The following is a 19,959-nucleotide window of genomic DNA, read 5'->3' on the forward strand; positions in this document are numbered from 1 at the left end:
GAGGGAAAGTGATAGAGGAGAAATTGGAGTAGAGATAGCAGACTTAACCAATGGTGCTAAAATTATCTTAGTTTTGTACAAATTTTACAAAACTGGCTATACAGATATAATTCTAGGGCCCTTCCTGTGCTAATGAGGGACGCTGAGGCTTATGCATCATCACTGTCATGGTAAATTCACCTGTCAATATCCCTGCCCTCAGCCTGGTCCACCATCCTACTTGGTTCTTCCAAGTCCTGAATCTTTCCTGGATTCTATGGGGTCAGTTAGTTCCTTGAACATGTTTTTTTTGTTGTTGTTGTTGTTGAGGCTTCTTCCACCATTCTGAAACAATAGGCTTTCTCCACTGTGGTAGGAGCAGACAGATGAAGGTGCTGCAAAATGGAAAAACAGCTATCCAGATTCAGATTCAACAAACTAACATTAACTGATCGCCCATGCAGGCTAGCCATTAAAAGGTGAGCAAATCCCAGGAATCAATGGGGACACTCTTCTTCCCATCCATGGAAACTCAAGGACATCTACTCACTCACGTAGCGGATCAGGGACAGATTTGGGACCAGAGATTAGGGCTAGTGCTCTTTCCAACTTATCTTGTCATGAACTGAAGTAAATGTGACTGTGTGAGGCACTTTATTTTACCAGAGAATCCTTAGATCTGTCACATTAGGATCAACCGTAGAAATTCAAAAGCACCAGACTCATCAGAAAAAATTGCAACAGAAAACATTTTTAATGAATGGCAAAAAAAAAAAAAAAAAAAAGTCCCCTGTGCTAGAAACAAAACATTGAGATGGAGCAAGATTTCTCCTTCTTCTCAGAAAGATTACATGGAAAGAACATGAGAAAAAGAAGAGTAGAGAAGGAAACCAAATTCTAGCCCTTGCATTTTTTAAGAACAGAAATAAATTATTTTCTTGGGTTATTTAGTCAATGGGATTCTGCAGAGGCAGGCTTTTTTTTTTTTCTTTATAACTTGTTTTCTCACTTTGGTGCTTTAGAAGGTACTCTTTGCTCCATTGTAATGTTGCTTATTTTGGAGGATTTTTCTTCAACTGAGTGGACCCTCAGGGAAAGGACATTGCCAAGTTGATCTAGTTCCTCAACCACTGTTTTGACGACAATTTCTTCTTTTGAGTCTAAAATAAAATAAATGCAAATCTAGTACTCATTCTTAACGGGTTGAAAGATACTTAGTCATTAATGGTAGGCTTTTAAAAGTCGTATTTGTTGGGCACCTGGGTGGCTCAGTTTGTTAAGCGTCCAACTTCGGTTCAGGCAATGATCTCATGGTTCGTGGGTTTGAGCCCCCTCATGGGGCTCTGTGCTGACAACTCAGAGCCTGGAGCCTTCTTTGGATTCTGTGTCTCCCTCCCTCTCTGCCCCTCCCCTGCTTGCACTCCATCGCCCTCTCTCTCTCTCTGTCAAATACAAACATTAAAAAAACTTAAAAATAAAAATAGTGTTTGTAAGTTTGCAGTAAATTGAGATATAATACTGTGTTTGAAGCCTATGCAAGGCCCAGAACTGCCTTATACTTGCCACTGTTTTTAGAACAATGAGTGTTTAAGAGTGTGAACAACCTAAGTGTCAGGCAGGTACTGGCCTGGAGCAAGTAATGTCTTCTTTTTAATACCAACCTGCCCTATTTTTTGTGGTTTAAAAAAAAATTTTTTTTTTCAACGTTTATTTATTTTTGGGACAGAGAGAGACAGAGCATGAACGGGCGAGGGGCAGAGAGAGAGGGAGACACAGAATCGGAAACAGGCTCCAGGCTCCGAGCCATCAGCCCAGAGCCCGACGCGGGGCTCGAACTCACGGACCGCGAGATCGTGACCTGGCTGAAGTCGGACGCTTAACCGACTGCGCCACCCAGGCGCCCCTTTTTTGTGGTTTAAAATAAAGTAGCTCTTCCACCAAAGCACTGAAACTGGGAAAATAATAGGTCCTAGGTAAGAAAAATGGAGATTGAGTCCCCATTTCAGCAAGTTTATAATTTGACCACATCTGTTCTACAAGAATATAAAATACAAACATTAAGAACTTCCATAACGACCCCTGATTCCTTCATTGGCTACAAGTAACCTTAGAAACAATTTTTTATATTATTTATTAAAATTTTGTTTAATGTTTATTTATTTTTGAGAGACAGAGCATGAGCAGGGGAGGGGCAGAGAGAAAGGAAGACCTAGAATCTGAAGCAGGCTCCAGGCTCTGAACTGTCAGCACAGAGCCTGACACAGGGCTCGAACTCAGGAGCTGCAAGATTGTGACCTGATCCGAAGTCGGAGGCTTAACCGACTGAGCCACCAAGGCACCCCAATCTTAGAAACAATTTGATTTAGTGTACAAATAAGTGACTTATTAAAACTGCTGCTTTTGAAAAGATTTATACCAAGTTAAAAAAAAAAAAAAACCTTCTGTACCTTTGACTTGATTTTTGGAATGTATCGGCCCACGTCCTTTTGATTTGTAACATGTGGACTTGCTTTTTCTGTGAAGAGAAGAGTAAATTGTTGCTTTTTTTTTTTCTTTCACAAGGAAGCTCATAAATACCTATGAATTGGGAATAAAAGTTTTGGTGTTCTAGTTTCCACAAAATTAAATTCCTCTTATGCTTAAGAGACATATAAGTAAGTCTCTCATGACCTCAATGTACTGAAGGAGGAAATTAAATGAATGTTTATGATAAGAAATTCCCTTGTGACCAGCTATTTTCTCTTTTGTCTCCCTATCCGGGGACTACAAGTTTTCACTCTGACTTTTCAGTCAATCACCTGGCCAATGAACATGTTTGGGGTGCCACAATGCAGAAGGCGCTGGGCTAGCTGCTATAGAAAATGTAGAGTGATGACACAAGCAGTTTATACCATTGAAAATAAAGTACATGCATGTAAGAAGTTGTCTGGAAAACAACATGAAAGATGTAGTAAAAGAAGTGAATAATGAACGGTGTAATGAGCCCTTAGTTTGAAGGAGGGAGCATCACTGTTAAGTTCCTATGAGAATAAATTGTAGAGGACTGACACTGGCCTTGGAAGATGCATGAGATAGAACTGACTCCCGGTGTGACCACAGGCAAGCATTTAGTAATAGCCACTGATTACCAAGTCCCCTTCTGTGTGCAAGCCACTCTCGTGAGCACTTCACCTACATAGTGAAGCGCTATGGTCAAGAGTAAAGAGTGTGGTTTTGGTGCTCTCACAATCTTACCAATAAGGAAACTGGGATTTAAAGAGTTTAAGCTATGTGTTCAAATTCACCCAGTGGTGTGATGTGTGTCCAGGGCTACGATTCCAGGGCTATTGCTCTTGGCTAACATGCTATGATCACTTCTCCAATGAAATCGTCGTTGTTCCTCTTTCAAATGAAAATGTAATAACCCACCTAAGACAGGGTGCACGTGTGGTAACTGGTGAAGTAACAATAAAATAGAGTGTGTTATGGGACATGTGCTTCCCCAGTAAATCATAGAAGGCAATTTTCCACTTGGAGTATAGGAATTGTTTAACCTTCGGTATTTAGATGTCCTGTTATTATAGATACACACCCTTTATGTGCTTAGATATTTGATTTGGCTTACACATGGCTGCTTGTTTTCATTTCACTTGGATGCAGTAATAAATTCCCAAGACCACAGTGAGTATGATCCTTAGGAAATTCTAGAATATGATACTGGCACACATGTGATACCGAGCAAACCCAGTGGACGTGAGATTAATTTTTTTCACAAGTTAGTATTTACCTTTCTTCTCCATCTAGTAATTTGCAATACGTTTCTATTTCTTTTTCTAAAAATATTTTGATATCTAGAAGCTGTTGGTACTCCAGCTTCTGGCCTTCTGTTTCTGTGCGAATCTGTTGCAACTCTTCCTCCATTGCCCCAATCTGGTCCTGGATCTGCTGGAGCTGGAGGCAGTAATTACCTTCAGTTTCAGCCAGGGAGCATTCATACGAATGTTTCTGGAAGAAGAATAAAGCCAGGCTTGCATGGACAGTAGATAAACAGTGCATTCATATTTAAAACATTCTCAAGGTGGAAAGAAGCATTTATATGAGGTCTAAATCCTTTCAGTTGAAAATCTGCATTAGCCAGGGGTTTTTTGTTTGTTTGTTTTTCAAACAAACATTTTCTCTCCATTGAGAAAGTTTAATTTTTAAACTTTGGGATTGGTGAGTCAGAAGTCTATGGGGGGCGCCTGGGTGGCTCAGTTGGTTAAGTGTCTGACTCTGCATTTTGGCTCAGGTCATGATCTCGTGGTTCGTGAGATGGAGCCCCACATTGGGCTCTGTGCTGACAGTGTGGAGCCTGCTCAGGATTCTCTGTCTCTCCATCTCACTCTGCCCCTCCCCTGCTTGTGCACATGCGCTCTCTCTCAAAATAAATAAATAAACTTAAAAAAGGAGTAATGTTGTATGGACAACATTCTTATTATTTACTACATTTACCACATTTTATACTTTTGGTTATATGTAATTAGTTATATATAGTTAGTTAGATGTGTGCTTGTTCATACATATACACACACTCATTCAAATCAATGGTGACTCCTACGAACCATGGCCACGAGGGACTGAAGTTCTATTTCCAAGGTTTGCAGATTGCGTTTCAGCTCCATCAGCTCATTTCTGGCTGTGGTGGCTGCTCCTGAATCATCAGAAATCTGTTGTTGCAGTGAGGCACTCTGTAGCATAATCATCAGAAGGGTTAGTGAGCGGCTCGATGGTCTACTGACCAAGCCCTTGGTCTGTGATTGGCCACAGATGTACCTTTTCATTAAACCAGGCCTCCGTGTCTTTGCGGTTCTGCTCAGACAAGTCCTCATACTCGGCCCTCATGTTGTTCAACAGGACAGTTAGGTCCACGCCTGGCGCTGCGTTCACCTCCACGTTCACATCCCCCCCAGCCGCATACTGTAGGACATTCATTTCCTGGAAAAAGGATCAGTCTTAACACTCAAGGAAGAATTTTGATTGATAGTCCAACTCTGCTCTGAAGTGGACAGAGGACTGAAATCAGGTCATATCTGAACCTACCCTGCAGGGTCCCTTACCTCCTCGTGATTTTTTTTAAGGTATGCCAATTCCTCACTGAGCGTTTCAAACTGTATCTCGAGGTCGGTTGTACAAAGGGTCAGCTCATCCATAACCCTGTGAAGACCATTGATGTCGGCCTCTACAGTCTGGTGTAGAGCAAGTTCATTTTCATACCTGAAAGGTTATTAAAGCGCTTGAGAATTGTAACCGTAGGCAGGTGCAAAGCATAACTGTTTCCAACATGTTGTATAATGAAGGATAGGATGTTCTATGCATGCCCCTGAGGCTTATTGCATAGGCAAATTGGAATCCCTACTGATTTATAATGAATATTTTGGAAGAGTTCTTTATTCAGAGTTTTTATCATCCAATGTGCTTAATCATTGAATTAAAACGTTTAAAATTTATGATCGCTCTTTTTATAAGGGTGCATTTAATTTCTTCAGGGATTTAGTCTGATGTCATAAAAACATGTTGGCTTTTAAAGCAAAATGTCTGTTTTTTACTCCAATGGTCGTATTTACCTTTATTACAATTAATTATGTTATTTCACCTACTTCAGCCTGAAGTCATCAGCAGTCAGTCTGGCATTGTCATTTTGCAGAATAATGCTGGCATTACAGGTGGCCATGGAAATAACCTGAATAGGGTAGATTGTGCAAAATGTTAAGTGCTGAAAGTCGAGGGAGAGTCCAGAATTTAAATGTGATTCTTAATCTTCTCAACCCATCAAGTATCTATTTTAGTATCATTTTTTCCACATTAAAAGAATCTGGCTTTATCTTCAGATAATGAATGTCTAGAGCTTAAGAGCCAAAGTGTAAGCTTTTACAATCACAGATACTTTTATTTCTCTTGATCAAAAAATATGAGCCAAATATAAGATCAATAAAGCAATCATATCCATTTTGAAACTATTTGTCTATGATTTTTTTTTAATACTACAATTTTTTTTTCCACTTACTGCTTTAAGCACTGGGAATGGAGAGTGAGCAAATTCTACATCATGCAAAAATTTTAAGCACATTTTATATTTTGGTTTTTTTTTAGTGTATATACACCTAGAGTCTCATAAAAGTATGCAAATCTATATTTCTTACCTGTCTCTTAAGATCTTCAATGACTGAGAAATATCTCGTGTGGTCATGATCTAGACCCCTGCAAGAACCGGGTCCGTATTTCTCGTACCAGGCCTTGATTTTCTGCTCCAGGTCTACGTTTGCCTCCTCGAGGGCTCGGACGTGGTCCAGGTAGCATGCCAGGCGGTCGTTGAGGTTTTGCATGGTCATCTTTTCATTCCCGGAAAGGAGGCCATGCTCATTTCCAAGAAAACCAGCAGAGAAGCCCCCACCACCATTACAGAAACCTCCACCAGAAGAAATGCTCCCAAGAGTAAAAGAAACGCTGCTTCCGGCTCCAGACCCACGGCATGCATTCCCAGCCCCGAAACCTGGACCTCCACCAGACAGCCGCCCTGGGCCAGTTCGTGAGCAGATTCGCCTGGATCCACCAGAAAGTTGAAAAGACATGGCAATAATATAGCGGAGCGACCCTTTCTCAGACAGGAGCGAAGCAAAAGTACACCATCCATAGCCGGGATCTCCATTGGCCTTTTATAGGAGTCTGTACGTCATTTCAGTCTTGACTGTTTCAAGCTGTAATAAAATATTACTTGCTCCCTAATTGTTGTTTTTCATAATTGGGTGATTTTTAATAGGGTCCAGTCTGTAGGTAGAAAAGTGCCCCCAGGATATCTTGGTCTATGAAAAAGGTACCAGGTCGAGTAATACTAAATCATAGTTTCAAAGGTCAAAATTAAATATGAGTACCCATATCTTTTTTTTTTTTTTTTGACTTCTGGAGGAGAGTCTAGTGTTTTTTCCCCCCCTAGACAATAAAGAATTAATAATTCACATGAGAAATGTCTACGGCTTTTGTCCTGAGAATGTTTATGGAGTATTTCTTTTTTTTTTTTTTAATTTTTTTTTCAACGTTTTTTTAAATTTATTTTGGGGACAGAGAGAGACAGCATGAACGGGGGAGGGGCAGAGAGAGAGGGAGACACAGAATCGGAAACAGGCTCCAGGCTCCGAGCCATCAGCCCAGAGCCTGACGCGGGGCTCGAACTCACGGACCGCGAGATCCTGACCTGGCTGAAGTCGGACGCTTAACCGACTGCGCCACCCAGGCGCCCCTGAGTATTTCTATTATTCATGCTTCACTGGACATTCCTTTCTTATTAATAGGAGGTACTCACAGTATACAGTGATCTGTTGATAGTCAGGTTTTTTTTTAATTGATTTTTTAAGTTGAAAACTGAAATAATAGAAATCCTGCCATACTTTTTGAGCCTCCGACTTTCGTTCAGGTTATGATCTCACGGTCTGTGGGTTCGAGCTCCGTGTCGGGCTCTGTGCTGACAGCTCAGAGCCTGGAGCCTGCTTCAGATTCTGTATCTCCCTCTCTCTGACCCTCCCCCGTTCATGCTCTGTCTCTCTCTGTCTCAAAAATAAATAAACATTAAAAAAAAAAGAATTATTTTGAGAACTGAACTTCCTATGGATGAATACAGAGTAAAATATTTGAAGGAGAGGTGTGTTTTCATCCCTACCTAGAAAACCAATGATTATCGTACTCGAGATGGAAAATTAGTTGTCATAGGTAAGGAGCCTCTTCATTCTCTTCCTTTGACGCCCATGGGAAGTTATCCCATATGGTTGTGCTTCATTTCCCCGCAAGGCAAATGAAAATACTAACACTGAATGTTGAGCAGTTCTGATAATTAATGACTATAAAGCAGTCTGAAGGGCACAAACATTTTGTAGATGTTAATTATTTAAATTATTATAATAAAATGAACATGTCAGACAGGGTCAGGTGTCTATAACTTATAATGCTACAAACTGGCTACTGATTATGGGTTTAGATCGTTTAGAAACAGTAATTTTTTCTGAATGAGATTTTTTTTAATGTTTATTTTTGAGAGAGAGAGAGCATGCATACAATCGTGAGTGGGGGAGGGGCAGAGAGAAAGGGAGAGAGAGAATTCCAAGCAGGGTCCCTGCCAGCAACATAGAGCCCAACACAGGCTTTGGGTTCATGAACTGTGAGATCATTACGTGAGCCGAAATCAAGAGTTAGATGTTTGACCAACCCAGGAGCCCCCTGGATGAGATTTTTCAATGCTGTGCATATCAGATACTTTGAAAAACACCCAAGATTATTGCTCCTAAAAGATACAGAATATCTGGCAGGCCAGAACACATGGATTTTTTTGACCAAAATATTTTAAGATAATATAAAACTGTAACTCAGCCCATTGCTACAGGTTTAGAACAATGTGTGATAGGAGGTGCAGCTGGTAGTCAGAGACTTGTTTTTGATTTTTTTGTGACCTGGTAACCATTTTAATCTTTTGCCCAAATGTCCCATGAATAAAACAAGAGAAACAGAGTATGGGGTCAGTGTAATAGTTTATAAATCTTTAGTGTCTTGGATTAGAGGTATTGTGAGGCCACAAAGTATTATTAACATAATCTACTTATCTCTAGATATCTTATAAATACGAATTAACTTGTAATCTTTTGTAGAACAAGTTAGGCATATATTATTAGAACCATTTTGGGGATGAGTTGGCTGTGAAGCTAAGTGCCAACACAGATCACAAAGCAGGACTGGAATGTATGATGCTTAACTCCTGAAAACACTGTCATCTGTTTGCTCATCAGGGAAAATCTCTTGACTTACTTTTTTTTTTTTAATGTTTATTCATTTTTGAGAGAGAGAGAGAGAGAGAGAGACAGAGCATGAGCAGGGAAGGGGCAGAAAGAGAGGAAGACACAGAATCCGAAGCAGCCTCCAGGCTCTGAGCTGTCAGCACAGAGCCCGATATGGGGCTCAAACCCACAAACCGTGAGATCATGACCTGAGCCGAAGTCGGATGTTTAACCGACTGAGCTACCCAGGCGCCCCTTGACTTTTCTTAATCATAGATTTCCTCTACACGAATACTTGCTACAAAAGTTTAGGTATGCTTTAGTCCTTTCCAGAAGTGGGGGGTAGACTTAACAAATTCTCTAGGCCATTTCTATCCATACATTTCTTCCTCAAGAGTGTTACTGTATTCATGGCAAGAAACACATACCATTACCTTTCCTTGAGATTCTGTTAGGCCTTAGAACGTTCATTATATAATGTGCATATTCTAGGTACTTGAAAATAATTGCATTAAATTAAACTTTAAGTTATGCAGTATAGATGTCTGCTTACCTCAAGATAAAGACGTTCATCACATTATCTTACTCTAATGATCCTATGCTAATTTTGCCCCTGATAAATTTAGTGTTTAGTTTCAAACATGTTTCAATATCTTTTGATGTGGTTCAAAATTTACATTCTACATTTCTGTTATCCAAGTTGGAACAGTATTTTTCTCGAACATGAATGACGTTTGTTTTATAGTGATAATAGTTTTTTGGAGAATCAGTTTCTTTTTAAAATTTTTTAAATTTTCTATTTTTTAGAGGGAGAGAAAGTGGGGGAGGGGCAGAGAGAGAGAGAGAGAGAGAGAGAGAGAACCACAAGCAGGCTCCATGCACAGCACAGAGTCCAACTCCCAACGTGGGGCTTGATCCCACGATGACCCTGGGATCATTACCTGAGCCGAAATTAAGAGTCCGATGCTCAACCCTACTGTGCCACCCAGGTATCCCAAGAATCAGATTCTGGTGTGTTAATTCTTCCCACAGAATGGCTTCCCTGGTTTTGATAGTCCCACTCTGCTCTGAGGTGAACATTGGACCTGAGGAATGAGATCAGACACTATCTGAAGCCACTCTGCAGGGTCCCTTACCTCCTTGTAAAGGACTCTGATGACGGCTTAATCTTTGTCTGTTTGGAGTTAGAATGCATTTAGATTTTTCCTCCCTTCCCTCAGTAGAAGGAAGGATTCCTTGTGGAATCCTGAGGTTCTCAATACTATGGTATTATGTTAGAGTGAAGCACACAGACTCTGAGCCAGACTGCTTGGATTAGCATTCCAGCAATTCCAGTTATTAGCTGTGTGACCTTGAGAAAGCCAGTCACTCTCTGCCTTAGTTTCCTTATGTATAAAAAGAGCATAATTAACAGTACCTATCTTATAGGGTTGTTTTGAGAATAAAATGAGGCTTAGAATAGAGTTTAAAGTGCTGGGTATCACTATTACTGATTCTTTCCTGGAAGTTATGTAAAAAAGTCCTGCTTATACTTTGGTTTTGTTACCTTTTATTTTGGTATCACTTTTAAGAAATCATTTCCAAGACCAATGTCAAGGAACTTTCTCCTATGTCTATGGCCATATCACCGTGAACACGCCCAACCTCGTCTCCTATGTTTTGTTTGAGGACTTTGATTGTTTTAGGTCTTTAATCCATTCCAAGTTGATTTTTGTGTATAGTATGTGATAGGGGCCACTTTCACATGGGCCTCTTTTTACATGTGATTTTCAGTTTTCCCAACACCATTTTTTTAACATGTTTTTAAAGCTTTATTTTATTTTTGAGAGAGACAGAAACAGCATGAGTAGGGGAGGAGCAGAGAGAGAGGGAGACAGAGAATCCTAAGCAGGCTCCGCACTGCCGCACGGAGCCTGATGTGGGGCTTAAACTCACAAACTGTGAGATCATGACCTGAACCGAAACAAAGAGTTGGACACTTAAGCGACTGAGCCACCCAGGCGCCCCCCCCAACACCATTTGTTGAAGAGTCTACCCTTTCCCCATTATGTATCCTTGTCACCTTTGTCAAAGATAAGTTGACCATATATATGTGGATATATTTCTGGGATCTCTACTCTCTTTATTGTGGTAAAATACACAGAACATAAAATTATCACCTTACCCATTTTTAAGCATACAATTCAGTGGTATTGAATACATTCATAATATTGTGCAACCACCATCTATCTTTATAACTGTTTTCATTTTGTAAAACTTAAATATACCCATTAAACAATAACTCCCCATTCTCTTCTCCTCCAATCCCTAGCAATCACCATTCTATTTTTTTCTCTCTATGAATTCCACTACTCTAGTACCTTATATAAGTGGAATCATACAGTATTTGTCTTTTTGTGACTGAATTATTTTACTTAACATAAAGACTTCCAAATTTCATCCATATAGAAGCATGTGTCAGGACTGCCTTCCTTTCAAAGGCTGAATATATTCCATTGTATGTTTATACCACATTTTGCTTATTCATTCATCATTGATGGTTACTTGGGTTGCTTCTACATTTTTAGTTATTATGAATGATGCTGCTCTTAACATGGATGTACAAATATCTCTTCAAGATCCTGCAATCAATTCTTTTGGGTATTTACCCAGAAGTGGAATTGTTAGATCATATGGTAATTCTATTTTTAACTTTTTGAGAAAATGTCATACTGTTTTCCATAGTGGCTACACCAGTTTGCATTCCTATGAATAGTGCTCAAGGATTCTAATTTCTCCACATTTTTATGTCTGCCATACTGTTTTATTTATTGTAGCTTTGTAATATATTTTGAAATCAGGAAGTGTGATTTGTCTTCTCTCAAAATTGCTTTAGCTATTAAGGTTCTTTTGTGTATCTGTATGAATTTTAGGATTGCTTTTTCTGTTTATGATAAAAAATGCCGTTGGGATTTTGATAGGGATTGCATTAAATCTGTAGATTGCTTTGGTAGTATGGCCATTTAAACATTATTAATTCTTCCAGTTCATGAGCATGGGATGTCTTTCAATTATTTGTGGGTGCTTTAATTTCTTTAATCAATGTTTTGTAGTTTTCTGTGTATAAGTCTCTCATCTCCAGAGTTAAGTTTTTTTCTAAGTATTTTATTCTTTTTGATGCTACTATAAATGGAATTGTCTTCTTAATTTTCTTTTTTTTTTTAAGTTTTATTCGTTTTTGAGAGGCAGAGAGAGACAGAGCATGAGCAGGGAAGGGGCAGAGAGAGGGAAACACAGAATCTGAAGCAGGCTCCAGGCTCTGAGCTGTCAGCACAGAGCCCGATGCGGGGCTCGAACTCATGAACTGTGAGATCATGACCTGAGCTGAAGTTGGACACTCAACCGAATGAGCCACCCAAGCGCCCCTTAATTTTCTTTTTTGAAAAATTTGTTATTAAGTGTATAAAAATGTAACTGATTTTTTATGTTGATTTTGTATCCTGCCACTTTGCTGAATTTATTCGTTAGTTATAACAGTTTTTTGGTGAAGTCTTTAGGGTTTTCTATATATAAGAGCATGTCAACTGCAAACAGAGACAATTTTACTTCTTCTCTTCCAATTTAGGTACCTTTTATTTCTTTTTCTTGCCTAATCGCTCTGGCTAGGAATTCCAGTATTGAATAAAAGTGGCAAGAATGAATATTATTGTTTTATTCCTGACATGGAGAAGAAGCTTTCAGTTTATTTTTACCATTGACTATGTTATTACCTGTGGTATTGTCAAATATGGCCTTTTTATTATGTTGACTTACATTCCTTCTGTACCTAATTTGTTGAGCATTTTTATCACGAAAAGGTGTTTTGTCAAATTCTTTTTCTGTATCTTTTGAGATGATCACATGATTTTTACCCTTCCTTCTGTTAATGTGGTGTATCACATTCATTAATTTGTTTATGCTGAACCATTCTTGCATCCCAGGGATAAATCCCATTTGATCATGGTGTATGATTCTTTTAATGTGCTGTTGAATTTGTTTTGCTAGAATTTTGTTGAAGATATTTGCATCTAAGTTCATCAGGGATATTGGCCTATAATTTTCTTTTCTTGTAGCATCTTTGTCTGGTTTTGGTATAAGAGTAATGCTGGCCTTTTGTAAAGTGAGTTTGGAAGTGTTTTCTCCTTCTCAGTTTCTCTCTCTCTCTCTCTCTGGTTGGTCTAGTAAAGATTTGTCCATTTTATTTTTTAAGAAAACCAACTCTTAGTCTTCTTGATCTTATCTGTTTCTTTTCTAGTCTCTATTTCATTTATTTCTGTTCTAATTTTTATTATTTCCTTCCTTCTGCTAACTTTAGGCTTAATTTCTCTTTCTTTTTCTAGTTCTTTGATGTGTAAAGTTAGATTGTTTATTTGTGAAATTTCTTCTTTCTTGATATGGGTGGTTATCCCAGAAAGTTCCCTCTAAGTACTGCTTCTGCTGCATCCCATAGGTTTTGGTATATTATATTTTCATGTCCATTTGTCTCAAGATTTTTTTTTAAATTTTCCTTTCAATTTCTTCTTTAACCCATTGGTTGTTCAGAAATGTCTTAGTTTCTAAATATTTCTGGATTTTCCAATTGTCCTTCTGTTATTGATTTCTAGTTTCATACTCTGTGGCCAGAAAAGACACCTGATACAGTTTCAGTCTTCTTCAGTTTGTTAAGACGTGTTTTGTGGCCAAACATTGTGTTGCAGAATTCCACTCTTGCCCTGTCTAGTTCCTACATCTCTCTCTTTTCCATTCTACCTTCAAATATCACCATTTACAGTTTGTTGTTGTTGTTGTTGTTATTTTAAGGATGTATTTGACTCTTCAATTTCTTATTTCCACTCTATGAGCAAGTTGCACTCAGGGATTAGATTTTATACACTTTTATTCTCATTGCCAGCACTTAGCAAGTGTGCATAACAAGTGTTTATAGATGGAAGGGGAAAGATTTAAAATTTTACAGAGATGTGAAAAAGACTCCAACCAGTTTGCCTGTTAAACTTACTCCTAACTTGTGAAGGCCACTGAATTAAACAGAAGAAATTAAAAATAAGATTCAGCTCCCATCTGGGGTATGTTTAAAATGCAAAGATTGGCCACAACCAGTGAAGATGTCTTGCAACAAGAAGAGTTTTTATTGAAACACCACCAGAGAGAAATCCAAAGAAATGCTACAATTCTAAAAATAGGTTCTTAAGTCACTGGAAGAAAAGCAGAAAAATAAGAGGGCTTTCACTTAGGAACTTAGCTTCAGGTTGGTATTTTAATTTAGGGGCTCTTCTTTGGGGGTTCAGGAAGGCACCCTCTGTTCACTCTTTATGTTGTTGGCTTTGGTGGATTTCTCTTCCACAGTGTGAACTCTGGATGAGAGAACTTTGCCACGAGGATCTATTTCTTCAACAATCGTTTTAACCATGGTGGTTTTAGATGAGTCTAAAATGACACATAAGAATTGTTAGAGTTTATCAAATTCATAAAGGGGAAATAATTAACTCATAATTTGAAACATACAAGTAAATACCGGATGCTTAACACAGCTTTTGTTTACCTTTTGTTTGATTTCCTGGTCCTCCATAGCCTTTTGATTTAACACAAGAGCTGTAAAAATAAGAGAGCTTGTATTAATTATTTCACTCTGTTTTGCTGAAGAAATTGTAAAACAAGGATTTAAGATGGGAGATCTCTGGGGATGCCTGGGGGGCTCAGTCTGTTAAGTGTGATTCTTGATTTCAGCTCAGGTCATGATTTCAGTGTTCATGAGTTTGAGCCCTTCATGGGGCGCCACACTGGCAGTGTAGAGCGTGCTTGAGTTCTCTCTCTGACCCTTCCCTGCTTGTGCTCTCTCTCTGCCTTCCTCTCTCAAAAATAAATAAACTTTAAAAAAAAGATGGGAGATATCTGGATTCTAAATAACACTAGAAGGAGTTTATGTACACATGATATGGGTCATAAATACTTTATCCCTGATTTCAAAAAAAATTCAATAACCTTAAGATAAAATGTTTTCTCAATGGAAGTGGTACTTACCCATCCTCTCCATCTATCAGGCGGCAGTAGGTCTCAATTTCCTTTTCTAGGTGGACCTTGATGTCGAGTAGCTGCTCGTACTCCAGTTTCTGGCCCTCCGTCTCGGTTCGGACCTGGTGCAGCTGTTCCTCCAGGGCCCCGATCTGAGCCTGGATCTGGGCGAGCTGCGTGCAGTAGTTCCCTTCGGTCTCGGTCAGGGAGCACTCCAGGGAGTGTTTCTGAGGATCAGTAAGACACAGTTCAGTAGAAAATGTCACAATGTTGTTTTAGAATCAGGCAGAGCACTTAAGAGACATTTAAAAGAGTTATCCTTACATAATGCAAATGACCATATTTACCCCAAAGAGTCCCCCTTGTTCAATATTAATCGTCATACTGTTGTTGTGTTTGAGAATGACACAGTTGGTGGTGAATGTCACTCATGTCCAGGAGTGTTAGCAAAGATGAACTTGTTTCTTCCTAGGGCACAGTGTAAAGATCCCTCTACCCCACCAATATAGCCTATGCTTGTGGAGGCTGGCACAATTTGCCACATTCCCCAGGAAAAAAGTTCTCAGACAATTAGCTGCCTTGTTTCTAATCATGTAACAGCTTCCTCTCAGGGAGATTGTAGCTCTTCTATTAAAAGACAATCCCCTAGTGAAATGCATAAACTTTCCAGAAGTAAAATGACCCAAAGGAAAGAACGACCTTTTAAATCTTTGAATGGTTTGACTCATCGGCTTGTGAATCCAAATGGGTTTATATAGGGTCTCTCCTAAAGAGGGATGCCTGCCATAGTTTTACATGGGATGAAGATAAGAGTGTCTTACTCTTTCATCTGCAAGAATTTTTTGCAAAGTCCCAATTTCATATACATTCATACCCTCCTTTGTGGATCAACTCTAAAGGTTTGTTTACTCACCATAGTGGAAAAAGTATAGAGGTGGGAGCTAGGAAATCTGGAGAGAAAGTTCTGGTTCCTTCATATTCAACTGTGGGACTCTGGGAATAGTCTTTGAATCTTATATTGTTCTTTTGGAAATAATGACATGAATTATAAAGTCTGCCCTGCCCAAGCCCTAGGGTTATTGTGGATTCATGTGGGGGAAAGTGCTGGGCCTTAATGAAAAGGTTACTATTATTATCATGACTGTTGAGCTTTATAGGCAACCTTCCCGCCTCTGCTTTGCTTCTTGTTTATGCCACCTAAGATGGAACTTGTAAGTACTCTTAATTAAGTGGCCCAAAGGAATGCTAGATGAGGAAGCTAGGAGAGGTGAAAAGGTATTTTTGCACGCCATGGAGAATGCTTTTTGATCTTTTGCCTTAGGAGGGAAGACTCAGGGTAAAAACGCTTTTCTTTTACGGGCACCTCAAAAGAATTGTACTTGCTAATTTCTAATGTTTCATAATTATGAGCATCTAGGTATACTTTCCAGGCAAAGAGGGGTTCTGCTGGGCAAAATGCAAAGGTGTCTTATTTCAAAGCACGGTCATTAACGGATAAAAACAAAACTAAGTAATATCACGTGGAAGAAGCACTCTTCTGATTTTTACCTCAATTTCTGAAACAAATCTTTTTTGTACTTTTTACTGACCATTGCTAAGAGGGACTGAAGTTCAATCTCCAGAGTCTGAAGAGTACGTTTCATTTCCGTAAGCTCATTCCGAGCTGAGGTGGTGGCACCAGCGTCGTCGGAAATCTGCTGCTGCAGCGAAGCGCTCTGCAAGGTTGGGGAGCATGTTAGGGTACAGCTTGCCTTGCATCAGCGCTCAGGGCCCGGCAAGCGCGCCCCCACGGGGTTTCACCTTCTCGTTGAACCAGGCCTCCGCGTCCCTGCGGTTCTGCTCGGCCAGGTCTTCGTACTCGGCCCGCATGTTGTTCAGCAGGACCGTGAGGTCCACCCCGGGCGCCGCGTTCATCTCCACATTCACGTTCCCGCCCGCCGCGCACTGCAGGGCCTTCATTTCCTAAAAGAAAGGTAACCATGTTAGGAGCTGAGTATTTTCAAAGGAACTAGACAAGACGGGATGCAGAAGATTAGAAGTGTTTTGTTTTGCTTTGTTTAAAAAAGTTTGTTTCTTTGGGGGCGGATGAATAGGAACATTTCAAACAGTCTAAACCATAGGGAGAAATTGACAAATTCCTTTTGGAATATTGACGTCAGACATCAGACTCGTCATCTGAAATGTATTTTTCAATTTTGGGAGCGAGGCGGATTGTGGAATCGGGGGAGACAGAGCACCTACCTCCTCGTGATTCTTCTTGAGGTAAGCCAGCTCCTCGCTCAGAGTTTCCAGCTGGATCTCTAGGTCCGTTCTGCACAGAGTCAGCTCATCCAGGACCCTGCGCAAACCGCTGACGTCCGCGTCAACGCTCTGGTGAAGGGCCTGTTCGTTTTCAAACCTTAGGAAATAGTAGACACCTGCATTACCTTAGTCCCATCACTTTTTAGGTCATCATAAAACTCCAACCGTGCTTTGAGGTCGAACTGTTAAAATCTACTCAAAACTTCCGTTAGACCGCCCATAATGCAATGAACAAATTTCTTTGAAGCAAGAGAATAGGAACACTCGAAAATCTTTCATATGATCTTAACATTCATTTGTGTCAGTACCTAAATTTCCCATTCAGCTGGCCATTCTTACACACATTTGGTTTAAAACAAAGAAGCAAAATCAAACAAGTTAGGTGACCTCCAATAGCCTAAATTAAAGGGGTGGGGGGAATGTTGAGCTAACCTTCTTTGGTTTCTCTTCAGCTCTACTTACTTTAGCCTGAAGTCATCAGCCGTTAGTCTTGCGTTATCGTTTTGCAGGATAATATTGGCATTACTGGTAGTTACAGAAATTATCTGATAAATGGAGAGTTAGTTAAGAGTGAGGAAATAATCTAAAAATGTCACATTCCCTTGAAATAAAGTCACCTATGAAATTATAGTAATCTTTCTGGCATTCTGTCTCTAATAATAAGATGATTCTTTTGGAAACGGGAAATTAAGTCTGGCCTCTTTTACCACTTCACCCCACCCGTTAAAAAAAATCCTTTCTATGGAAAAACTTATAAATAAATAGCAGGAAACATTGGGCAGTTTTTGATGTTTTCATATCACAAAAAGCATAAACGTGCATACCTCATACCAGGTATGGGTGAGCCATGTTCGAAGATTAGAATTTTAATATAAATTATTTTTAATATTGGGGTGCCTGGGTGGCTCAGTCGGTTGGACTTCCAACTTCAGTTCAGGTCATGATCTCATGGCTTGTGATTCAAGCCCCGTGTTGGGCTCTGTGCTGACAGCTCAGAGCCTGGAGCCTGGTTCAGATTCTGTGTCACCCTCTCTTTCTGCCCCTCTCCTGCTCACACTGTGGCTCTCTCTCTCTCTCTCAAAAATAAACATTAACAAATTTTTTAATAAATTATTTTTAATATTAATAATGAACTTCTGAAAATTAGAAGCTGAGAGCAAAGCCCTGCTGTGTGTAACAGCATGCACGTTTGTGGGTGCTTGTGTGGCTAAATACTCTCTGGGTATTAACTAACCCTCACAACATTGTGTTTCTTACCTGGTTCCTGAGGTCATCAATTATTGGGAAGTATCTGCTGTAATCATGATCAAGACCACGGCAGGAACCAGGCCCAAATTTCTCATACCAGCCCTTGATCTTCTGCTCCAGGTCGGCGTTGGCCTCCTCCAGGGCACGCACATTCTCCAGGTAGGAGGCCAGCCGGTCGTTGAGGTTCTGCATGGTCACCTTCTCGTTGCCCGACAGGAGGCCGTGTTCGTTCCCCATGAAGGCAGTACAAGAGGCCGTCCCCGCTCCGAGCCCTCCGCCATAGCCTCCTGCAGGTGAGCTGCCCCCAAAAGCGCAAGAGAAGCCACTTCCAATGCCTGGCACACCACATGCATTTCCAGCCCCCAAACCCACTCCCCCGCTAGAGCCAAGCCGTCTGGATGCAGAAGAAAAGCGCACAGACATGATGTCCAGGCTGGAGAGCTTGTTCCTGGGGTGAAGCTTCGATGGCAAATGTTCTGCTCAAACAGTTGAGCTTGTATTTATATACACATTATCAGGGTGTTTCTTGATGAACTTTGCTACTCATAGCAAAATGGTGTTTGCCAGCTCATCCTGAATTATTCATAATTGGGCGATTTTTTTTTTTTTTAATGAACGCCTTTACCCTACTGTGTCCATTTCTGTAGGTGGATAGTTACCTTGGGGTTATTTGTTATCTCCAAAATGGGACAGGGAGGAGTATTATCAAGATTATTATAGTGATGCATTTCAAATTTAGTATGAGCAATCCTTCCTGTCCTCCAGGTTTCAGGACTATACAACTCCTTTAAGAATAAAAAAGTGTGATAGACAAATTTCTCTTTCCCCTGCTCAAACCAACAACATCATATATTTTTCCAGCATGTGAGGCATCACAGTCATGGTTTTCAGTGGATAATATGATCTTTCTTTCAGATGTATTGAAAATAATTTCAAGATCATGAGCTCATGGTACCAGAGGAAGGAGGCCAGGTCTTAAATGAAAATTGGGGAATTAAATGGACTCTTATTTGGCAACAGAAAGTCTTCCTTGATCCTTGAAAAGAAAAGAAAAGAAGTCATTTAAAAAGAGAAAACACATATAGCTGAAATATGAGTGGTGAGCAAACACAAAAGCTCGAGTCATCCTAGAAATATACCCAGAGCAGAAACAGATTTTCTGCTTAAGAGTTCCATTGAGGAATAATATTTGGACCTGACCAAGTGTCATAGCTGAACTTGAGACCACCACTTAAAGCTGTATATCCCGAAAGCCTATGTCTTCAGTAGAAAAGATGATGTTACAAAAATCTCCTTGCTGGCCAAATGGAGAAACCAGTAAATCATTCTGTCACTGATGGTACTGAGTAAAAACTTAATAATATTAATGTTATTGATATTTGATGATGGCTTGTAATCATGGCATTACTCTGATACAGTCTTACAGCTTGAATTCATGCCCACTTACTCTGAGAACCCCAATCCAAGAAATTCATTTAAGATGTTTTCAGATTGGTACTGCTCCATAGTACCCTGGGGAAATCATCTCTGTCCTGACCCTGCAGGACTCCCAAAGTCAAATTCCAACCATATACACACTCATAATGAAATAAACGTGTGAGGAAACAAACACATATGACTAAGAGCCAAC

At 39.9% G+C, this 19,959-nt stretch overlaps 2 protein-coding genes across 2 annotated transcripts; both read right to left on the reverse strand.

Annotated features, from left to right (window-relative positions):
• Nucleotides 1-732: 732 nt before the first annotated feature.
• KRT26 (keratin 26) lies at nt 733-6,634 on the reverse strand. Its single transcript, XM_025917620.2, has 8 exons — nt 6,138-6,634; nt 5,595-5,677; nt 5,055-5,211; nt 4,771-4,932; nt 4,560-4,685; nt 3,746-3,963; nt 2,427-2,494; nt 733-1,139 (listed from the first exon to the last, which is right to left on the reverse strand). The coding sequence occupies exons 1-8, from the start codon at nt 6,564-6,566 to the stop codon at nt 985-987; spliced, it is 1,398 nt and encodes a 465-aa protein (XP_025773405.1). The 5' UTR covers nt 6,567-6,634; the 3' UTR covers nt 733-984.
• A 7,240-nt stretch (nt 6,635-13,874) lies between these two features.
• KRT27 (keratin 27) lies at nt 13,875-18,813 on the reverse strand. The gene is made up of 8 exons (XM_025917683.2): nt 18,339-18,813; nt 17,544-17,626; nt 17,022-17,178; nt 16,581-16,742; nt 16,370-16,495; nt 14,790-15,007; nt 14,311-14,360; nt 13,875-14,195 (listed from the first exon to the last, which is right to left on the reverse strand). Exons 1-8 carry the CDS (start codon nt 18,750-18,752, stop codon nt 14,053-14,055), a joined length of 1,353 nt encoding a protein of 450 aa, XP_025773468.2. The 5' UTR covers nt 18,753-18,813; the 3' UTR covers nt 13,875-14,052.
• Between the last annotated feature and the right edge of the window lie 1,146 nt (nt 18,814-19,959).

The sequence above is a fragment of the Puma concolor genome, chromosome E1, assembly GCF_028749965.1.
Source record: "Puma concolor isolate L17-30 chromosome E1, mPumCon1.1.hap2, whole genome shotgun sequence".
Taxonomy (NCBI): domain Eukaryota; kingdom Metazoa; phylum Chordata; class Mammalia; order Carnivora; family Felidae; genus Puma; species Puma concolor.